The 22195-nt window shown below is 43.8% G+C and overlaps 1 protein-coding gene across 1 annotated transcript in view; it reads left to right on the top strand.

The window, feature by feature from the left end:
- Positions 1-22195, top strand: part of LOC132885976 (glutamate receptor ionotropic, NMDA 2D) — a 167106-nt gene that overhangs the window by 1898 nt on the left and 143013 nt on the right. Inside the window, exons 3-4 of the mRNA XM_060920508.1 lie at positions 1956-2222; positions 12048-12376. Of these exons, the coding sequence (XP_060776491.1) occupies positions 1956-2222; positions 12048-12376 (596 nt within the window). The remainder of the gene's footprint in view (positions 1-1955; positions 2223-12047; positions 12377-22195) is intronic.

Here is a 22195-nt window from a genome sequence, read left to right as displayed (position 1 = left end):
CCAATTTATCCATGAAACATTCACTAAATGACTCTCCCCCTCCCCCTACATTATTGACTGTCTTCGACTACTGAGTCATACATTCAACTTGAACAAACATGAAGTGATTCAGTCTAACAATCTGTTTTTTGGGGCTTATTCTATTAACTCTTATAAAATCATCTCATCTCATTATCTCTAGCCGCTTTATCCTTCTACAGGGTCGCAGGCAAGCTGGAGCCTATCCCAGCTGACTACGGGCGAAAGGCGGGGTACACCCTGGACAAGTCGCCAGGTCATCACAGGGCTGACACATAGACACAGACAACCATTCACACCCACATTCACACCTACAGTCAATTTAGAGTCACCAGTTAACCTAACCTGCATGTCTTTGGACTGTGGGGGAAACCGGAGCACCCGGAGGAAACCCACGCGGACACGGGGAGAACATGCAAACGGGGCTCGAACCCGGACCTTCTTGCTGTGAGGCGACAGCGCTAACCACTACACCACCGTGCCGCCCCATATATATATATATATATATATATATATATATATATATATATATATATATATATATATACACATGCATATACATATATACACATACATTATATATATATGTGTGTGTGTGTGTCTATATATATATATATATATATATAGACACACACACACATATACATATATATATATATATATATATATATATATATATATATATATATATATGTGTATGTATATGTGTGTGTGTCTATATATATATATATATATATATATATATATATATATATATATATATATATATATATATTAGACACACACACACACACACATATATATATATAATGTATGTGTATATATGTATATGCATGTATGTGTATATATATATATATATATATATATATATATATATATATATATATATATATATATATATATATATGAGTGATTCCACGCTTATGGGTACTGAAATGGGGACATGAACTTATTCACCTAAAACCATTTCTTTTTTTACCATCAGGTCATAAAACATGTAATCTTTAATGAATGATATGTTAAAAGATAACTTTAATTTTCTGAGATGTAATAAAAACATATTTATATGCCAAAGTCAAGCCTATGAGTTCCAAAATGATGTCTGTTACATTACTTCTGTTACGATTGTCCATCTCGCGTCTGTTACAAATTAATTACAATCTAGCTATATACCATGTTAATCTTATTGAAAGAATGTGTATGTTTATTCTACTACACATGTTTATTAATTATATTTGCTAAAACATCACCTTCCTATGTTTCAAAAAGTAATTCTACATTGTTAAAATTGAGAATATATATGTCCACAACACTTCTGTTACGTTCTGACTTTGGCATATAAATATGTTTTTATTACATCTCAGAAAATTAAAGTTATCTTTTAACATATCATTCATTAAAGATTACATGTTTTGTGACCTGATGGTAAAAAAAAAGAAATGGTTTTAGGTGAATTTTTAAAAATAAGTTCATGTCCCCATTTCAGTACCCATAAGCGTGGAATCACTCATATATATATTCTGATAGCAATCACTTTCAAACTGCAAGTTTTTCCTACCACAGGCCCTACACGTCTCCCCAAATGATATTTAAATCTGTGGGTGATTTGCGCCAGTAGCCATTTGAAACCCATTCACAATTGCACTCCCCTTGTTGCCACCTCTCCTTGCTGCAGTGGACTCCTATTTCAGAAACGCTTGATGAGAAATTCAATTTCCATGATGATGCAAACCGAAAATGAAGAGACTGTAGTCATGGGAAATGTAGTTTCCCCCCATAATTACTCTGCCAGAGGCTCTGTCACCCAGGAGATAATTGTAGTTAGTGTTATGTAAGAAACACTGGATACAAAATTCAGTCCCTGTGATGCCTTGTAGAGAGAATGAATAGAGTGGAGACATGGAAAATGTAGTTATTTTCACCTTTCAACACTGCAGGAGAGCGGCTCGATCTTCCTGCAGTTTAGTACATCCACTGCTCTCCAACTGGAAGTCATCTTCGAGGTGCTTGAGGAGTATGATTGGACAGCCTTTTCCGTGGTGTCCACACGTCACCATGGCTACCAGGACTTCCTGTCTATGGTCGAGGGTTTGACAGATGGCTCCTTTATTGGCTGGGAGAAGAAGAGCGTGGTGATGCTGAATTTAACTGATGACCCAGGAGGAGCTCGCACACGCAGACTGCTGAAGGAGAACGAGGCGCAGGTAAGGATGAATGAGAGACATGTTTCCTTCTATTACTTCCTTCCTCACTCACACAGCAGCTTATTAATCTCTTCTTTCTAACTTTTTTCTGTCATTCTGTGATGCTCTGTCTGTCTGTCCATTCCTTTTCTTCAGTGCTTGTTTTTGTCTATTTCTTTAAGTAGCCTCATGTCCCTTTTGACCTGGTATCTCTGCTGTCCTTCTACCATTCTCTGAATCACAGTCTCTCTTGTTCCTTTTCTTTTTCATCCCTCATCACTATTTGTTTCCATCAGCTATGCGTCCTAGTTTTGCCTTTCCCCTCTCTGACCTCTCTCTGTCCTTCCTGAGTGCATGCTCTCTCTCATTTCCTGTGTTTTTTTTTTTCAATTGTGGCCATGGGTTGTTATTGTGTGTGTGTGTGTGTGTGTGTGTGTGTGTGTGTGTGTGTGTGTGTGTGTGTGTGTGTGTGTGTGTATGGTAGAGGAGGTATGTTCACAGGGTTGTTATTGTACTGTTTGGGTCCTGGTACACTGGTGTCAATGTTAATATAGCTCTGCGCTAGTGGCTCTGCAGCCCAGTGCCTTGTGCATTAGCCTCAGCCAGACCTGCCGATTCCTTTGGCAGACAGGAGCAGTCAGTGGTCCTCGCTCAATTACAGCCATGTGTGTCCTGAACTCACAATTGCGCACACACACACACAGTATGCACCTGTACTGACATAGAAAGACAAACTAGTATGTTAAGGATGATAGTAGTCACACAGTTTCAAATGTACCTCCCTATATAACAAGTCCACAAAATAGACTTTCTTCCCTTCCAACGTGTTTACTTGGGTCTGTGCCTGGCTATTTCACTTAGGCCTTATAACTCCAAACCCAATAAAAGATTAACAGTTCAGAATCTTAGTCCCTCTCTCAATCTCTCCTCCTGTTTCCTCTCTTCTCTCCACAGTCTTCTTATTGTTCCATTCCTAATCTTTCTCCATGGCGTTAACTTACTGCCAGAAATCGAGCTCACCAGAGCATCATATATCAGATTTCCTTCTGCTTTCACACAGACGTCCACACTAAACTCTATTCCCGCCACACACTGATTTACTTTGTACACATACAGAATTACACACACTCCAACTCATTATGCACTCATGTGAGGGTGCCTTGCTGGCAATTGGAAAGATGTTCAAGTGTGTTCTGGTTTGGAAGCCTTTTTAACAGTTTTTTTTTTTTAATGCTCAAATGTCTTTTCTCCACACTTATGATTTTTCAGTTTAACCCTTAGACCCCGAAGGATGCAGATTGTGCCCAAATTCACATCCCTTCTTCTCAGCTGAAATGCTCACAAAGTATTCATTGCAAGTCACATAAAATGACAATTTTACATTTCCAACAAAACTAGTTGCTTGTCTATGTGACCGTGTTGGTAAGAAAAATTATTTTAAATTTACATCAAATTACAATCTGCGTCCAGCTCTGCATCCATCTCCACACCCATTACTCTTGTTTGAAGTACTCATTCAAGTGTTATTGCATAGATATGGAACACAGATCACAAGAAAGAGCCGAACCAGAGCTTTGTAATGATGCTAGTCACATGTGTACAGTGTTTGTACATACCAAAGTAATCACGTGTTGAAGATAGATCAAACTTCTGCATAGTAATATCATTAGTACTTTCTCCACCCAGTTTCACACTCCTACTTCTCGGTTGAGTAAGTCATGGAGTCCACATATCAAAAACAGCAGAACCTACCCTTCCTGGTAATACTAGTTGTTTGACAACTTTGTATATACAAAGCTTTGCTGAGAAATTCGGTTTTGAAATCACAGCAAATACAACAATGGCATTTATTTCCGTTAGGCACTAAGCACATATTTTTGCAAATTGATAAGTCATAGATTCCAGACAATCTCCCTTATGCAAGGAAAAGATATCTCTAGTGCCAACATTTTATGGTGAGATACATGTAAAAACATCACAATTTCATAAGATGCATTATATTTTTCTTGATAAAAAGGCTAATATAAAAATATGCAAGTATTTTCAGTCAAATGATGGAAGATCTGGATAGCCTAGACTTTTCAGAACAAGCAAGCAAACAAACGAAGATACAGCATGTATGGTTAGCCCCAGGGTGCGATTTGTCTAAAAACCAGAAGGGGGGATGTTTTTTTTTTTTAATCATGAAACGTCACAAAATTAAGGTAACAATAGGCTAACAGCTCAATAACATCTGATGATATCAAATGAATAACACTAAATGAAAACGAACACTAAACCAGAGATAGTAAATTCATCTTCCTATCTCTCTGACTAAATACACGAACACTAACACACAACAAAGTTCGCATTGCTTGTCGCATTGCTGTGATGTTTCTCTCCCTCCGGATTCAATGGACAGTGACTCGAAAATCACTAAAATACATGAATACTAAATGAACAGTTTGCTCTGATGGCGCAGTTCATGTGGCCTTTTCTGCTTTCCCGTCGATGCGCTATCCGCCGCGTTTCGCCCTTCTTTAATCCACATTTCTGCGAATTTCTCAGCAGGGAAGGAACGCACGTCTGGCCCACTGACAGCGAGGAAAAGAAGGCTGTTCAGTGTGGATACATTCATTCTGTTGCGCTCATCAGTAAGGATGTGATTCACGGCGCTAAATCCACGTTCACACTCTGGATATTGTTATTATCTACAATGTATCTATTTGCTGGGGACGTTCGTGAACATCAAAGCTGTCACTTCAGGTCATTTTGAAAGTGAGTGCAATGTAGACCATAGAAAACTGTGTCACAACATGCCTGTCATGTCAACTTTTTTTTTTGGTTTGTTTGTTTTATTGACGGGGTTGTCCCCGAAGATTTTTTTTCAGCAGAGATAAAAACCAGAGGGGGGGATGATCCCCACCATCCCCCCCAGCAAATCGCACCCAGGTTAGCCCTTATAATGACTAAGATAAGAGCTTAAAAGTAAAGGTGATGAAGTTACCCTGAAATCAGCTGAGGATTCATTGCATTAACAGCACTGCCAACAATCCCCAATCAACCAATCAGAATGTGTATGGGTATTTTCAAAAAAAAAAAAATTGTTACTCCTCTCAGGCTTGTAGTACTCGAGTCTAGGACTCGGACTCGAATCCGACTCGTGCCCTAATTTTAAGGACTCATGACTTGACTTGGACTTGAGCACTGATAACTCAGACTTGGACTCAGACTCGTGCATTAACTGCATTCGGACTCGTAAATTGGAGATGAGGACTCAGATTTTTTCTTTATTTTTTGTAACATGCCATAATAATTTGGCATAAAATATATTTATATCTACATTAATTTTTATCCTAATTTCATGCAAGAGAATGCACATTCACCTGTTCATACGTCATGTTCAGGAACAAACTAACGTTAATGAGACTAAAATGCCTGGAGAGAAGCCCCTAGGATTGTTCGCTTTGCTTATACAGACTTCTCGTGCAGTGGGAAAAAAAATGCACAATGCTTGTTCCGTATATAGAAGAACTATTGAGGAGATGACGGGGACAACCTCAAACTTCAATCGTCATTTGGTAAGACTCCACCCAGCGAAGTAAGTGACATGCTATGTTCATTGCTCTGTTGATAGCGGGGCTTGCTGATTGATGAACTAGCCAGTGTTAACCCACTCTCATGTTATTTGCCCTGTTGATAGTGGGCGGGGCTTACTGAGCAATGAACATGCTTTTTATTTGTAGCCTATTAACTAAAATGGGGCAGTCAAGTAGTAACATTAGTCCAACACAGTAGCAGAGACAGTTTCACATAAAGGCAGCAACAGCCACCGTCAAATGGTGCGGTTGGAGTCTTGTTCTCGGACTCGACTTGGATCAATAATGGACTCAAATCAAACTCAACTCGAAATTTTCTTTAGTGACTTGGACTTGAACGCTGGGGACTGGAGACTGGACTTGGACTCAAGGTTTAGTGACTCAACTACAACGCTGCTACATTATTTATGGTACTGTCAAGTGGAACCCCATAATTTGTATTTCTGACATGGGAAGAACAACACATTGTTCTATGGTATAGCTAGCTGCAGTGTAAGATCATGAGGATCTTGGACTAACTTGACAGTACAGTTGGAAATATCACCATTTTCTTGAGATATGGTCTTGAGCAGTCAGAAAAGTCTGACTTCTAAAGTTGTGTCGACCACAAAAGTAGACCATTTATATGGAATCTTCTTGTAAACACTGAACATGACCGGCTCAATTAAGCTGACTCATGGCCTGAGGATAATGAATACAGGAATCTCTTCATTAACATGAAGTGGTCTCCCTTGTCTTTATATTCCATGTCCATGGGTGTCTGCAACATACTGGGAAGTTCATTTTCCTAAAGTTCAACCTGTCATTCAGTAATTGCTCTTTTACTTCAAGCCTCTTCCTCTTTTATTTTCCTCATTTTTGTTTCATTGTCACATCATGAGTCTTTTTACTCTGCAAACACATTTCAATGAATAAAACTCCCATTTGCCATTTTTTGTCCCGAATAATGATTTGATTTTTATCTCAGTTCAAACTGTTCTTGAACATTTTTTTCACCTTTCTGCTGTACTTTTAAACAACCTTTTTGGCATTTTTAACAAATCTGAATTGTGAGTAACTAAAGAGACACTTTTGGCTGAGAGGATCAAAATTTTGTACTAATGAATTGTAGTATAGTACAGCACGTAGGACAGCAAATATCTTCTTATTTAATTTATTTGATTTGTCACAGGGGAAGAATACAGGGTTTTCACCCCAATTGATTTTCAAGCCCTTTGGCATAGACTTTTACATTGGATGCCCTTCCTGATACAACCCTCCCCAAGCTTTCCGAGCTTGGGACTGGCATTAAGTATACACTGGCTTGTGCAACCCCAGTGGCTGGGTATTTTTTTTCTTTTTTTATCTAATCTGCATATCTTTGTACCGTGGGGGAAACCAGAGCACCCGGAGGAAACCCATGCAGACATGGGAAGAGCACGTAAACCCCACACAGAAAGGCCCCTGGACCCAGACACTTCTTGTTGTGAGGCGACAGTGCTAATCACTGTACCACCGTACCGCCCAAACACCACCGTGCCACTCTTCTTCTTCTTCTTCAGCTGTTCCCGTTAGATAATGTATGTCTATCTCCTCCTGTCCTCTGTATATTTCTGTGTTGCACCAACCATCCTCATGTCCTCCTTCACCACATCCATAAATCTCATCTTTGGTCTTCCTCGTTTCCTTCTACCTGCCAACTCCATCTCCAGCATTCATTTCCCCAAATACCCTGGATCTCTCCTCTATACGTGTCCAAGCCATCTCAATATCACCTCTCTCACTTGTAAGACAGCAAAGATAATTAAACAAAATAACTTTTTTTTTAATTATTCTATTTTCTTAATATGTATTATAATGCTATGGTCATTATTGGTTTATCACCTTTTAAGTTATTTGACAGGACTCTGCAGTGATGATGTCTGGCAAGGCTATTAGTTAGCTAGTTAACATCCGCAGCATTTTATTGATCTTTAGATTACTGAGAGGAACTGGTGCATACATTATTCAACTTTGTGTAAGATTAAGCATTAATAAGACTATTAGTGTTAACATCTTGTATAATGGCGGCACGGTGGTGTAGTGGTTAGCGCTGTCGCCTCACAGCAAGAAGGTCCGGGTTCGAGCCCCGTGGCCGGCGAGGGCCTTTCTGTGCGGAGTTTGCATGCTCTCCCCGTGTCCGCGTGGGTTTCCTCCGGGTGCTCCGGTTTCCCCCACAGTCCAAAGACATGCAGGTTAGGTTAACTGGTGACTCTAAATTGACCTTAGGTGTGAATGTGAGTGTGAATGGTTGTCTATGTGTCAGCCCTGTGATGACCTGGCGACTTGTCCAGGGTGCACCCCGCCTTTCGCCCCGTAGTCAGCTGGGATAGGCTCCAGCTTGCCTGCGACCCTGTAGAACAGGATAAAGCGGCTAGAGATAATGAGATGAGATGAGATCTTGTATAATCAGATCTTTCCTGGGAATGCCCAACTCTAACAACCAGATGTTTCTGTAGTGTCTAGATGCTGCCTGTCTGTAGATTCATCAGTGTAACGAAGCTGCTGTTGTAACAAAAAAGAATGTTAATGCTTACATGTGATACAAAACTCAGTCGTGTCTGCAGGAAAAAAAAGAACAAATCAAATACAAATTGTGTAAATCAATACGGCAGTAATGCGTCATTTGTGAATCAGTTTGCTCTCTTTGTCGGCTCTTTTAAGTAAAGAGCCAACTTGAATACATGAGCCAGCAATGGTGTTACTCGTCCAATGTAATTCAATCAAATTGCTTCCATGGAAACGTCTTTTCAATATATTCTTGACGATGTGTATGAGACAGCATGACAGGGAGGAGCTCCTGCACTGCTCTTTGTGGAAGATGTACAGTACCTCATACAGAAAAGTGTATTACAGGAGTTCATTTATCAGGGTGAATGGAAATGAATCTTCTTAATGAAGCACATACACAGCAGGCATGATAGCATTAATGCACTGATGCATACTGTATTTTTCAGTGTACATTTATAGTCAGAAATAATCGCTTTCTAATTTAGCACTTATTTAAATTGATTTTTATAAAATGCAATATAAAGCATTGTTATTTTATTAATTAGAAGGCAGGGTAAAATTTCATGGACCAGTTTCAGCCATAATTAAACAAAGAAGAGCATTTTTAGAGCATGATTAAAAATGGCAATGACGCACTAGGGAGTTGAAAGAGTTGGCTGTTATTGGTGAGCAGAGCTGAATGATGTGACTCACTGAAAAGAGCTAGACTTGCCATCTCTATAGTATGGTTTATAGTGGGAGGGGCTTGTTTCTTTATTGTGCCAACCAGTGACACTATGGTCACATCAAGTCATTCCTTTTCTGTGTGAGCCAGCATCTCTTGGTGGCAAGCAGCGGCATGACTATTGGCAGCATGTCTTGGGTGGTGGTGGCGGCAGCAGCGGCAGAATAAAGTTGAAGTCTAGGCAACTTCATGGTAATGACCTATGATGCGGGTCGGTGGAAACTAATTTGAATTTAGAAGTGCTCCATTCTAAAGAATACTAGAGAACACAGTCATCCAAATTTTGGTTTCGTTCAAACCTATTCCCAATTACAATGGAAGAGAAATTAATAATGGTGGTGGTGGGTTTCCCCATTGTTTATGACGTGTGCTTGTTACCATACAGGCACATAAATAAATAAATAAATAAATAAATAAATAAGCGAATACAATGTCTTGCAAAAGTATTCATCCCCCTTGGTGTTTGTCCTGTTTTGTTGCATTACAAGCTGGAATTAAAATTGATTTTTGGAGGATTAGCACCATTTGAGTTACACAAAATGCCTACCACTTTAAAGGTGCAAGCTGTTTTTTTTTTGTTAAATTGTGACACAAACAATAATTAAGATTAAAAAACCCCCCACAAATCTGGAGTGTGCATAAGTATTCACCCCCCTTTCACATGAAACCCCTAAATAAGAGCTGGTCCAACTAATTCATTTCATAAGTCACAATTAGTTGATTAAGATCCACCTGTGTGCAATCAAAGTGTCACATGATGTCTGTATAAATCAACCTGTTCTGGAAGGACCTTGACTCTGCAACACTACTAAGCAAGCAACATGAAAACCAAGGAGCACTCCAAACAGGTCAGAGACAAAGTTGTGGAGAAGTATAGATCAGGGTTGGGTTATAAAAAATATCCCAAACTTTGAATATCCCAGGGAGCATCATTAAATCCATTATAGCAAAATGGAAAGAATATGGCACCACTACAAACCTGACAAAAGAAGGCCACCCACCAAAACTCACAGACCAGGCAAGGAGGGCATTAATCAGAGATGCAACAAAGACACCAAAGATAACACTGAAGGAGCTGCAAAGATCCACAGTGGAGATGAGAGTATCTGTCCATAGGACCACTTTAAGCTGTACACTCCACAGAGTGGGGCTTTATGGAAGAGTGGCCAGAAAAAATGTAATTGCTTAAAGAAAAAAAATAAGAAAACACATTTGGAGTTTGCCCAACAGCGTGTGGCAGACTCCCCAAACACATGGAAGAAGATTCTCTGGTCAAATGAGACTAAAACTGAACTTCTTGGCCATCATGGGAAATGCCATGTGTGGTGCAAACCCAACACCCTGAGAACACCATTCCGACAATGAAGCATGGTGGCGGCATCATACTGTGGGGATATTTTTCATCTGCAGGGACAGGAAAGCTGGTCAGGACTGAAGGAAAGATGAATGGCACTAAATACAGGGCAATTCTGGAGGAAAACCTGTTTGAGTCAGCCAGAGGTTTGAGACTGGGGCAAAGGTTCGCATTCCAGCAGGACAATGACTCTAAACATACTGCTAAAGCTACACTGGAGTGGTTTAAAGGGAAACATTTACAGTAAATGTCTTGGAATGGCCTAATCAAAGCCCAGACCTCAATCCACTGAGAATCTGTGGCATAACTTGAAGATTGCTGTACACCAACGCAACCCATCTAACTTGAAGGACTTGGAGCAGTTTTGCCTTGAGGAATGGGCAAAAATCCCAGTGGGCAGATGTGCTAAGCTAATAGAGACATACCCCAAGAGAGTTGCAGCTGTAATTGCAGCAAAAGGTGACTCTACAATGTATTGACTTCGGAGGGTGAATACCTATGCACACTCCAGATTTCTGTTTCTTATCTTAATTACTGTTTGTGTCACAATAAATAAAACACCTTTAAAAGTTGTAGGCATGTTGTGTAAATCAAATGGTGCTAACCCTCCAAAAATCCATTTTAATTCCAGCTTATGTGACAAAACAAGACAAACACCAAGGAGGATGAATACTTTTGCAAGACACTGTAAACTGCATGTTGAAATTTGACTTAGCATTTAGCATCAACACAAAAGTCACACCACACAAATGGCTTTTCATTAGTTTGTCATGTTCGTTGTGTTCATTCATCAATTGCTTTCTTACCTTCATGTTTAAAAGAATTCATAACGTTAACTTATACCCTACTTGTGGTCATTCGAAACAAAAATACCAGTTAACATGTCTGTTTGCTTTGCGTCCCCTTGAAATAAGGTTTGCAAGATGAACTGTTCCAAACAAACTTGTAGCCACCCGTTTCATTTACATCACAGAGCATCCACGAATGTCCTAGTATCGTTGGTAAAACAGCTAGAGCAAATTTTAATGCTGTTGCTGCCTTTGGTATGAATCTACTATGAGAATGCAGGGGTGTGAGGTCTATTTCATTTTTTGATACCTGTAACCTGTGAGAACAGTATAATACAACGTATTAAGTATCAATGTATAACTTAACGTTTGAACTAAGAAGTTCTGTCTGTGACCAGGATGCTTTTGAAGGTACAGGTATTTTTAATATGAAAGCTCTGTAAGTCACTCTGTAAGAGCTAAAGAAACTTTCTTTTGGATTAAAATGTTATGCTTTAAAAATATTGCACTAAACTAATGACATTTCTCTTATTCCCCACTGGGCCTTTTTTGATTCTCACCATCATTCTCCCCAAGGACATGCCACCCACTTTTATGATCATAATTATTCGTCTCCTTCAGAGCTGCGAGACATGTATGCAAATATCTTCACCCAGTGATGCTCCCCTTCTCTCATGTTCTGTGCTTTTTGGGTCCTTTTCCCCCAAATCTCTATTAAATCCCTATTTCTCATCTTCTGTCCTTCCACCACGAATGACGTCTTGCTCACTTCACTTTGTGTCTGTTTTCACTGTGTGTCTTTCTGTATTGACCTCTCTGCCCTAACTCCTTTTCATTCACTTAGGCTTTCTCTCTCTTTACCCATTCTCCCAGGTTCGTCTGCTGTACTGCTCCCAGGAGGAGGCTGAGCAGGTGTTTCAAGCAGCGTGGGCTGCTGGGCAGGCTGGAGCATCTCATATGTGGTTTGCTGTGGGCCCAGCGTTGTCTGAGTTGGGTGTGAATGGCCTGCCTAGCCGTCTTTTTGCTGTGAGGCCTCAGGGCTGGAGAGATGAAGCACGCAAACGGATCGCCCGGGGCGTTTCCGTCCTTATTCATGGAGCCATGGCCCTGCGCCAGGACTACGGCACTACCACTGGGCCGCACTTTGTCACAAACTGCCAGACAGATGGCAACAGGACACAGAGGATTCGCGGGAGAATGAAGTAAGGAAGCGTTCTGGAAATTACTAATAATTTGATCTGAACAATGAGTCTGGAGCAGTAAGGTGTATGAGTAACTTCAAATTCAGCCAACAGGCTTCTATGACCAAAGAATGGAGTATATTCTGATTTCTGGAATTTATGCCACTGCTGGCTAATTTTTTTTTCCAAATTATCCCTGTAATCCAAACCAATCTGGTCAGATCTCTCTCACTTCAGATTGTCTGTAAAATTCTACAGTATCAGAACCTTCCTTTCGTCAGCAAATGACTTTCTTTGCCTGTAATATCCCTAGGCACTACTTTTAAATATCATCTTGTTTAGCTCAAGGTTCTGTTTTAGTATTCAGTTTTACTTGTTTTGTTGCTGTTATAAAAAGAGCTTGTTTGGCATATCTAGTAATTAGAGTCAATGTAAGATATCCCTGGGCCACATTATGTCCTCTCTTCTTTCTTTGTAAGAGAAACCAGGAGCAAGAAAGCAGTCTGTTCTGACTTCTAACCAGGTCACAGGAATGGAAGATGAGTAACTAAGGGAAATTGCTCATAGAAGAGAAAATAAAATGGGACGGGTGTTAAAGTAAAGCTTATGATTAAAGAACATGGCAACTTCAGGTTAAAGACACTAGATGACCAAAGGTTTGTGGACACCTGACCATCAGCACACATTGTATATGGCTGTGATTACAGTAAAGGTCTACATGAAATGATTTGCCTTGATACGTGGGCCTTCCTGAAACTGTTGCTGCAAAGCAGGAGCACAAAATTGTATAGGATACCTTTATATGCCGTAGCGTTACAATTTCCCTTCACTGGAACAAACGGCCCTTTTCCACTGCTCGACTCGGCTCACCTTTTTATAGTTTTCCATCGGCCCAAAGTTGTGGATAGTACCTGGTTACTAGTACTTTTTTGGTGTCACTTCAGCTGAGGTTCCAAGCAAGATTAGGGCCCGGTCCCACAACACCGATAACTACAACTATAAATAAATCGGTCCCCTGCAGTTTATGTGCAGAGGTGGACAGTAATGAAGCATATTTACTTGAGTACTGTACTTAAGTACACTTTAGTATCTGTACTTTACTTGAGTATTTTTTTTTTTTTGGAAACTTATGACTTTAACTTCACTACATTTGAAAGACAAATATTGTACTTTTCACTCCACTACATTTCTGTCAAGGTCCTCGTTACTATGAAGCAGCTTTGAAAGTGGATGTTTTTTTCCTTTTCTTTTCTAAAACGTGATTGTTTTTTTTTTGCAGGTGTCACTGAGACAGCCTATCAGTAATCACTAGGGTCACGTCATGTCCATAGACTGTATAAAATCAAGTTCAATGATTTCTCAGCAGCATTATTTGAACATGATCAGTTGACGGCAGAATGGAAAGAGGCGGTTCTTCTGGGGAATGCACACACTCATGGCCATACCTAGAACCCATGTTTCAGTTTTCTGAAAGGAATAAAGATTCGTTTTGTTTTAAATGTTTGCTTTGTTTGCCAAAAACAAACCACATCACAGCCTACAAAAACTCGCCATCCAACCTGCGGAAGTATCTTGTGGTATATAAATGCTTTATTCCAAGAGAAAGCTTGCAACGAAGTTGTCTGTGCTTTTAGAGCTAGCAATAATGTTGCAATAGCTATGCAGTCTGGTTAGTCAAATGACTTTCTATGGATTTGCCCGCGGCTAATGTTTACACATAGCTAGTTAACTTGTGGCCCTTTTCCACTACCCTTTTTCAGCTCACTTCAGCTCGCTTCAGCTCACTTCAGCCCGACACGGCTCACGTTTCGACTACCAAAAAACAGCATGACTTGGCTCGCTTCAGCCCTGCTTAGCCCCTAAAACTCGCACCGTTTTGGAGTGGGGCTGAAGCGAGCCAAACCGAGCCGAGTGAGTCTGGGGGCATGAGCAGACACTCCCCTGTGCACTGATTGGTGAGGAGGAGTGTCCTCACATGCCCACACACGCCCCGCGAGCGCGCTGGGATCTGTAAACACCGTAAACCCGGAAGAAGAAGAATTACGAATTACGAGAATTTCTGAAGCCTTATGCGCCTCACCTCATCTATACGCTCTTGCCAGTATCTGTTGGCGTTGTCGGTGACAACAAGCCACAGCACCAAGACCAGCAACACTAACGACTCCAGGTCCTCCATGTTTATTGTTTACTATCCGGGTTGTGAGACTACCGCTTAAAAGCTCACTGATGTCACTGTTTGCGCCGCTTAACGACATCACGTGACGTCCACCCACTTTCGCTAACTCCACCCAATGTGTCCACCCACTTCCAGCCAGCACGGTTCAGCGCGGTTGTAGTCGAAATGCAACTCCAACAGCCCCGCTCAGCTCGACTCAGCTCGACTCAGCACGGCACGGCTCAGCCGCGTTTATAGTGGAAAAGCGGCATTAGACACTATTAGTTAGCATATAAAAATGGAGTTATGCTAACATGAATAACTTATCTGAAGTCCTTTCAGAAATATGTTTTAGCATAACCTTGCCAAATAAACAAAATGTAGAAACGTTTATTTTCTAGTAGCATTAGCTACCCAATATGATTTCGAGTTTGAAAAGAGTTTGCTAGCATGTCAGGTGGAGCTTCACTGACTAGCTAGCGTAACATTAAACCACCATGATGGCACAGTATGTGTTCATTTTGTGAATTCACATTTCTGTCTTTGGTAATGGCATTAGGTTTTGTAAGCATTGTGGCAATAATACAACAATGCGTTGACAGAAAATCTACTTTTAATACTTAAGTATTTTTAAAAGGAAATACTTCAGTACTTTAACTTAAGTAAAAATTTGACTGTACAACTTTCACTTGTATTGGAGTAACATTTGACCAGTGGGATCTGTACTTTGACTTAAGTAATGAAGTTGGGTACTTTGTCCACCTCTGTTTATGTGGTTGGTGGTCACACCAGACCACTAACGATACCTATAGCCCAGGCCTGGGTTTATCTGTATCCGTGATATTGCTTCTGGAGCAATTTTTCCAGGCCTGGACCTGATCTGATAAAATATCTGACCAGTCAGGTAATTGTTTACATGTGACATTGTCTGAGCACGTGCTACTTTTCCTGGGTATATTTGTACATGCTTGTTGTGTTAATGGAGGAGAAGCTGATTATTGAAGTGTCCAAGAATACCATGCTTTATGACAAAAAGCACAGGCTGTACAAAGATACAGCCAAAAAGGAAGACGTATGGAAGATCATTGGCAGTAGAGTGGGTATGACAGGTAAGTGTGTGTGGCTGCGTGTTCTAAAATCTCTGTTTTAAACCATGCCACACACTCTCTTTGTTACCCAGGACCAGCTGTAGATCATGTAAAAAAGATTTTAGAGCATGAAGTGTTACATTGTGCTGCAAGTTGAGCCATTTTAAACCGAGATTTGAGCATGCCCTACACACACACCTTGCCACAAATACTATCTGTGGATCATGTAAAACAGATTTTGCAGCACGAGGTCTCATGTCTGATACACTTTCCTATGTGCCCACTGCCAAATATTTTTTAAATTACCTACATTAGTGTGGCAGCGGGGGCGTGGTCAAGCGTCGGTCTGTGAATGGAGGACGGAGTCAGGGAAGGTAAGTGGCGGAATCACTGCACCTGATTGGAATTAACCTGTGTTTGTGTGTCTTCCCCAGTGACCGCGCCCTATAAAAGGAGAGAGAGAGAGCGGAGGAAGAGAGCTTCTCCCCAACCTGGATGGTTGTGTGCGTGCCTGTGTAGTTTAAAGCTGAAAAGCTAAATAAAGAGTCTTTTGAGAACTCAGCTCTGGCCTGCCGTGCTTCTGTGCTCCACCCACCTAGAACTCTTGTTACAGTGGTGCTGAAACCCGGGATGGAGCGCAGGAGTGAACAGCCCCATGGAGTCCTCCCCCTTCAAGGACTTGATCCATGCCCTTGCCACGGCCCAACAGAGCCAGCATCAGGCGCTGGTCGCCCTCCGGAAAGAACAGGAGCAAAGGTTCGAGGCCCTGGTGTTGGCGCAGCAGGAAGACCACCAGGCATTCTGGCACCTACTCATGTCGGCGGGGTCCACCACCTCCACGGGCCCTCCCCACCTCACCCTTACGAAGATGGGCCCGCACGACGACCCCGAGGCCTTCCTCGCTCTTTTTGAGCAGGCAGCAGAGGCGTGGGGTTGGCCAGTGGAACAGCGCGTGATGCGCCTCCTCCCCCTGCTCACGGGCGAGGCGCAGCTGGCCGCCGACAGCCAGCTTGTCTACGTGGACCTCCGCAGGGCTGTCCTCCAGCACGTGGGTCGCACTCCGGAGCAGCAGCGGCAGCGCTTCCGCGCGCTGCGCCTGGAGGAGGTCGGCCGGCCGTTCGCGTTTGGCCAGCAACTCCGGGACGCCCGCCGCCAGTGGCTGAGGGCCGACAACCGTGATGCCGAGGAAATCATCAATCTGGTGGCACTGGAGCAGTTCGTCGCTCGACTTCCGGAAGGGACTGCGGAGTGGGTCCAGTGCCATCGCCCGGCGTCGCTGGATCAGGCCATTGAGCTGGCGGAGGACCATATGGCGGCCGTTCCAACGGCAGGACAGCGTGTCTCCCCCTCTCCCCTCTCTCTCTCTCTCTCTCTCTCTCTTTCTCTCCCCTCCTGTTCCTCACCCTCACCCCATTCTCCCACCACGGAGGCGGGGTCCGGCTCCACCCCAGCCGGCCCGCCGCACCCGCGGTGTCCTACCATTTCCTACTTCCGTGTCTGTGTCTTCCCCCCCTCAGGTGAGTGATATCCAGAACACCGGTGCAGAGAGAGAGCCTGGGCCGGTGTGCTGGCGCTGCGGGGAGCCAGGGCACCTCCAGCATCAGTGCTCGGTGATGGAGGTGGGTGCGGTGGTCTGGATTCCCAACGCGCCAGGAACCGCCCTCGATCAGGCCGGAGTGTATCGCATACCGGTGAGTATCCAAGGGGATACGTATCAGGCTTTGGTGGACTCCAGCTGTAATCAGACCTCAATCCACCAAAGCCTGGTGCAAGACGAGACATTGGGCAGAGCACAGTTGGTGAAGGTGTTGTGTGTGCACGGGGATGTTCACAACTACCCTTTAGTGTCAGTCCACATTCTGTTTCGAGGGGAGAAATTTAGAGTACAGGTGGTGGTTAATCCTCGCCTTACCCACTCTATAATTTTGGGGACTGATTGGCCGGGATTTCGAGATTTAATGACGCACTTAGTGAAGAGTGGGTCCTGCCGTAGGTCAGCGGGGGGGAAGTCCTGGTGTGGCATTGGCGGGAGCAGCTGTCACAGAGCCGTCTACGTCATCACCGCGTCAGAGTGAGGAGCGGCAGGCTCCTCCTCCCTCTCTCTGGGAATCCCTCTCGGATTTTCCATTAGAGCAATCGCGAGACGAGTCCCTGCGGCATGCGTTTGACCAAGTGAGAGTAATCGATGGTCAAACGCTCCAGCCAAACACCACCCTTCCCCTATTTTTCCATTATTAAGGATAGGTTGTACCGAGTGACGCAGGACACTCAGACTAAGGAACAAGTAACCCAACTTTTGATCCCAAAGAGCCGCCGGGAATTGGTATTCCAGGCGGCTCACTTTAATCCCATGGCTGGACACTTGGGGCAGGATAAGACACTAGCCCGAATAATGGCCCGGTTCTATTGGCCAGGGACTCATGGCGATGTCCGTAGGTGGTGTACGGCATGCCGCGAATGCCGGTTAGTAAATCCAGCAGCCATCCCAAAAGTGCCTTTGCGCCCGCTACCATTAACTGAGACCCTGTTTGAAAGAATTCGGATGGATCTCATTGGGCCATTAGATCGATCAACACGAGGGTATCGCTTTATTTTAGTTCTGGTGGACTATGCAACGCAATATCCGGAAGCAGTGCCGCTCCGCAATATCTCCACACGTAGTATTGCGGAAGCGCTCTTCCGCGTCATCTCCCGAGTCGGAATCCCCAAAGAGATTCTGACTGATCAAGGCACTATGTTTGTCACACACACTGCGCAAACTGTATGGGTTATTGGGAATCAAGCTGATCCGCACCAGTGTTTATCACCCACAAACGGACGGCTTAGTCGAACGGTTTAATCGCACCCTCAAAAACAATTAAAAAATTTGTATGCGAGGATGCACGTAACTGGGATAAATGGCTCGAGCCTCTGCTTTTCGCAGTGCGAGAGGTCCCACAAGCCTCCATGGGGTTCTCCCCATTCAAATTATTATATGGGCGTAAGCCGCGTGGCATCCTAGATGTGCTGTGGGAAAATTGGGAGGAGGGACCTTCCCTGAACAAAAATGAAATTCAATATGTTATTGACCTGCGCACAAAACTCCACACACTCTCACACCTAACCCAGGAGAATTTGCGGCAGGCTCAAGAACGTCAAGTCCGCCTGTACAACGGGGCACGCACCTTAGGGAATTCACACTGGGAGACAAAGTACTCATGTTATTGCCCACGTCAAGCTCTAAATTAATCGCCAGGTGGCAAGGACCCTTTGAGGTCACACGGCGAGTCGGGGACGTCGACTATGAGTTGAGGCGAACGGACAGGGGTGGGGCGTTACAGGTATACCACCTCAATCTGTTAAAACGTTGGAGTGAGGAGGTCCCCGTGGCGCTGGTGTCGGTGGTTCCAGAGAAGGCAGAGCTGGGGCCGGAGGTTCAAAGGGAAAATCGGCATCACCCACCGCTCTGGTCCCCTGTGCAGCCCACCTCTCCCCGACCCAGCTCACGGAGGTCTCCCGGTTGCAAACAGAATTTTCTGACGTGTTCTCGCCCCTGCCCGGCCGCACCCCCCTCATAGAACACCACACTGAGATGCCCCCGGGGGTGGTAGTGCGCAGCCGCCCTTACAGACTGCCCGAACACAAGAAAAAGGTGGTTCGGGAAGAACTCGAGGCCATGCTCGAAATGGGCATCGTTGAGGAGTCCCACAGTGACTGGAGCAGTCCGGTGGTCTTGGTTCCCAAGGCCGACGGGTCGGTCCGGTTCTGTGTGGACTATAGAAAAGTCAACGTGGTGTCTAAATTTGATGTGTACCCAATGCCTCATATTGACGAGTTGCTTGATCGACTAGGCACGGCTCGTTTTTATTCGACACTGGATTTGACAAAGGGATATTGGCAGATCCCCTTGACTCCACTATCCCGTGAGAAAACGGCCTTTTCCACACCGTTTGGCTTACACCAGTTCGTCACACTTCTGTTTGGGTTGTTTGGGGCGCCCGCTACGTTCCAGCGGCTAATGGATAGGGTCCTCCGCCCCCATGCCACCTATGCGGCCACATACCTAGATGACATTATTATTTATAGTAATGACTGGCCGCGGCACCTAAAACACCTGAGGGCTGTCCTGGGGTCACTGAGGCGAGCGGGGCTCACAGCCAACCTGAAGAAGTGTGCGATTGGGCAGGTGGAAGTACGGTATCTGGGCTTCCACTTGGGCAATGGGCAGGTGCGTCCCCAAATCAATAAGACAGCAGCGATTGCGGCCTGCCCGAGGCCCAAGACCAAAAAGGGGGTGAGGCAGTTCCTGGGACTGGCTGGCTACTATCGTAGGTTTATACCTAATTATTCAGACGTCACCAGCCCGCTGACTGATCTCACTAAAAAGGGGGCACCAGATCCGGTCCAGTGGACGGAGCAATGCCAGCGGGCTTTTTCTAAGGTAAAGGCTGCACTGTGTGGGGGGCCACTGTTACACTCCCCTGACTTTTCTCTCCCCTTTGTTTTACAGACGGATGCATCAGACAGAGGGCTGGGGGCGGTTCTGTCCCAGGAGGTGGAGGGGGAGGACCATCCGGTGCTGTACATCAGCCGCAAGCTGTCGATGCGCGAGGGCAGGTACAGCACCATAGAGAAAGAATGCCTCGCCATCAAGTGGGCGGTCCTTGCCCTCTGCTACTATCTGCTGGGGCGCCCTTTCACCCTCTGGTCGGACCACGTGCCCCTGCAGTGGCTCCACCGCATGAAGGATGCCAACGCATGGATCACCCATTGGTATCTGGCACTCCAGCCGTTTAAGTTCGAGGTGGTCCACAGGCCGGGGGCGCAGATGGTTGTGGCGGACTTCCTCTCCCGTCAAGGGGGGGGGGGGGGGGAGTCGGCTGCAGGCCGGATGGCTGCCCGGCCTGAGTTGGGCGGTGGGGGTATGTGGCAGCGGGGGCGTGGTCAAGCATCGGTCTGTGAATGGAGGACGGAGTCAGGGAAGGTAATTGGCAGAATCACTGCACCTGATGGGAATTAACCTGTTTGTGTGTCTTCCCCAGTGACCGCGCCCTATAAGAGGAGAGGGAGAGCAGAGGAAGAGAGCTTCTCCCCAACCTGGATGGTTGTGTGCGTGCGTGCGTGTGTAGTTTAAAGCTGAAAAGCTAAATAAAGAGTCTTTTGAGAACTCAGCTCTGGCCTGCCGTGCTTCTGTGCTCCACCCACCTAGAACTCTTGTTACAATTAGATAAAACAAAACTTGTCACCTTACTCACTCACACCTGAGTCAGAGTGTTGAGCGCCCACTTACCCATTCACAAAAGAATATTCACATGGTAATGGCAGGATAATTACTTTCATTCTTTTGGTTTTGATTGGCTTCTCTTTCACGATGGGAACGCCCACCATAAACAGGATAAAGTTGCACGCCTTTATTTACCTGAGTGGCAGGACCAACTGATATAGTCAGGATTATAGTTGTGGTGTTACTGCCCCAGACTAGAGCTAAATTCAGGCATAGGTATAGTGACAGTTGTAGTTATAGTTATCGGTGTTGTGGGATTTGGTCCTTAGAGGATACCAAAAGGTGATGTGAAAATATTGCAGATTACTGATTGGTCAGAGAGAATCATCACTGCATCATGTTTGTATGAGACGGGATGTCTTGAACAAACCCTCCATTTTTAAATAAACTTTATTATTATTCTCCCCCGCCACAAAGTGCGCAGGGGGATATAGGAATGGAGTCTGTCTATCTGTCCATCCATTTCAATCTGGACAAGTTTTCTCAGAAACTACATAAGCTACATCAATGAAACTTTGCATGCTCATATTACTATTCATGATCTAAGTTGACTTCGAAAATCATTTAGGAAGAATTATTATTTTCAGAGTTATGGCCCTTGATTTATGTTATTGGACTTTGTACAAGTACACTCAATCTGGACAAGTTTTCTCAGAAACTACATAAGCTACATCAATGAAACTTTGTGTGCTCATACTACTGACAAAAGCTGGGTAGCATTTTGTGAAGGTGTCATAGCACTTATGAAATCATAAGTCAATATTAAAGCAATGGGCTTATAAGGGTGTTCGTGTAAAGAGGTCTTCATAAAATGCTCATGGTGGGGGATAGTGATGACCATGTCTTCTTGTTCATTATACTTCACTGATTCTTTCACTGCTCATGCATGTTTGTGTGTATGTACATGAAACAGTGTTTGTCAAGCTGAAGTTGCCACAATTCATCACATTTCTAACGTGTTTTGTTAAACAAAAACAAATGGCATTCAAAAGTTGCATCCAAATTGTCACAATGTAATGGTAAGGTAATGACATTTTTAAAAAAGTGCCATCAGCTTACAAGCAGCAAAAAAAAAAAAAGTGTCACTTTTGTATGGTGTAAGGGTTGACGTGAAGGACTTTCATTTGGAGAACCTGGGTTTGCATCCCTGCTTGACACATTTTATTCAAGGAAAGTTTTGTTGTAGGTTACATTTAAAAAGTTACCCACCCTGGAGTGATATTTTGCCTAAACTGACTTGCTGAAATGGAGTTGTTAGCATCTGTGAAAATGGTGGGGTGTAGCAGGATTTCATAATGGAGATGTCTGGTTTTATAAAAAAAAAAAAAACTGCT

Source organism: Neoarius graeffei, chromosome 5 (genome assembly GCF_027579695.1).
Source record: "Neoarius graeffei isolate fNeoGra1 chromosome 5, fNeoGra1.pri, whole genome shotgun sequence".
Taxonomy (NCBI): Eukaryota; Metazoa; Chordata; class Actinopteri; order Siluriformes; family Ariidae; genus Neoarius; species Neoarius graeffei.
This window is presented reverse-complemented; position numbering and strand designations above follow the sequence as displayed.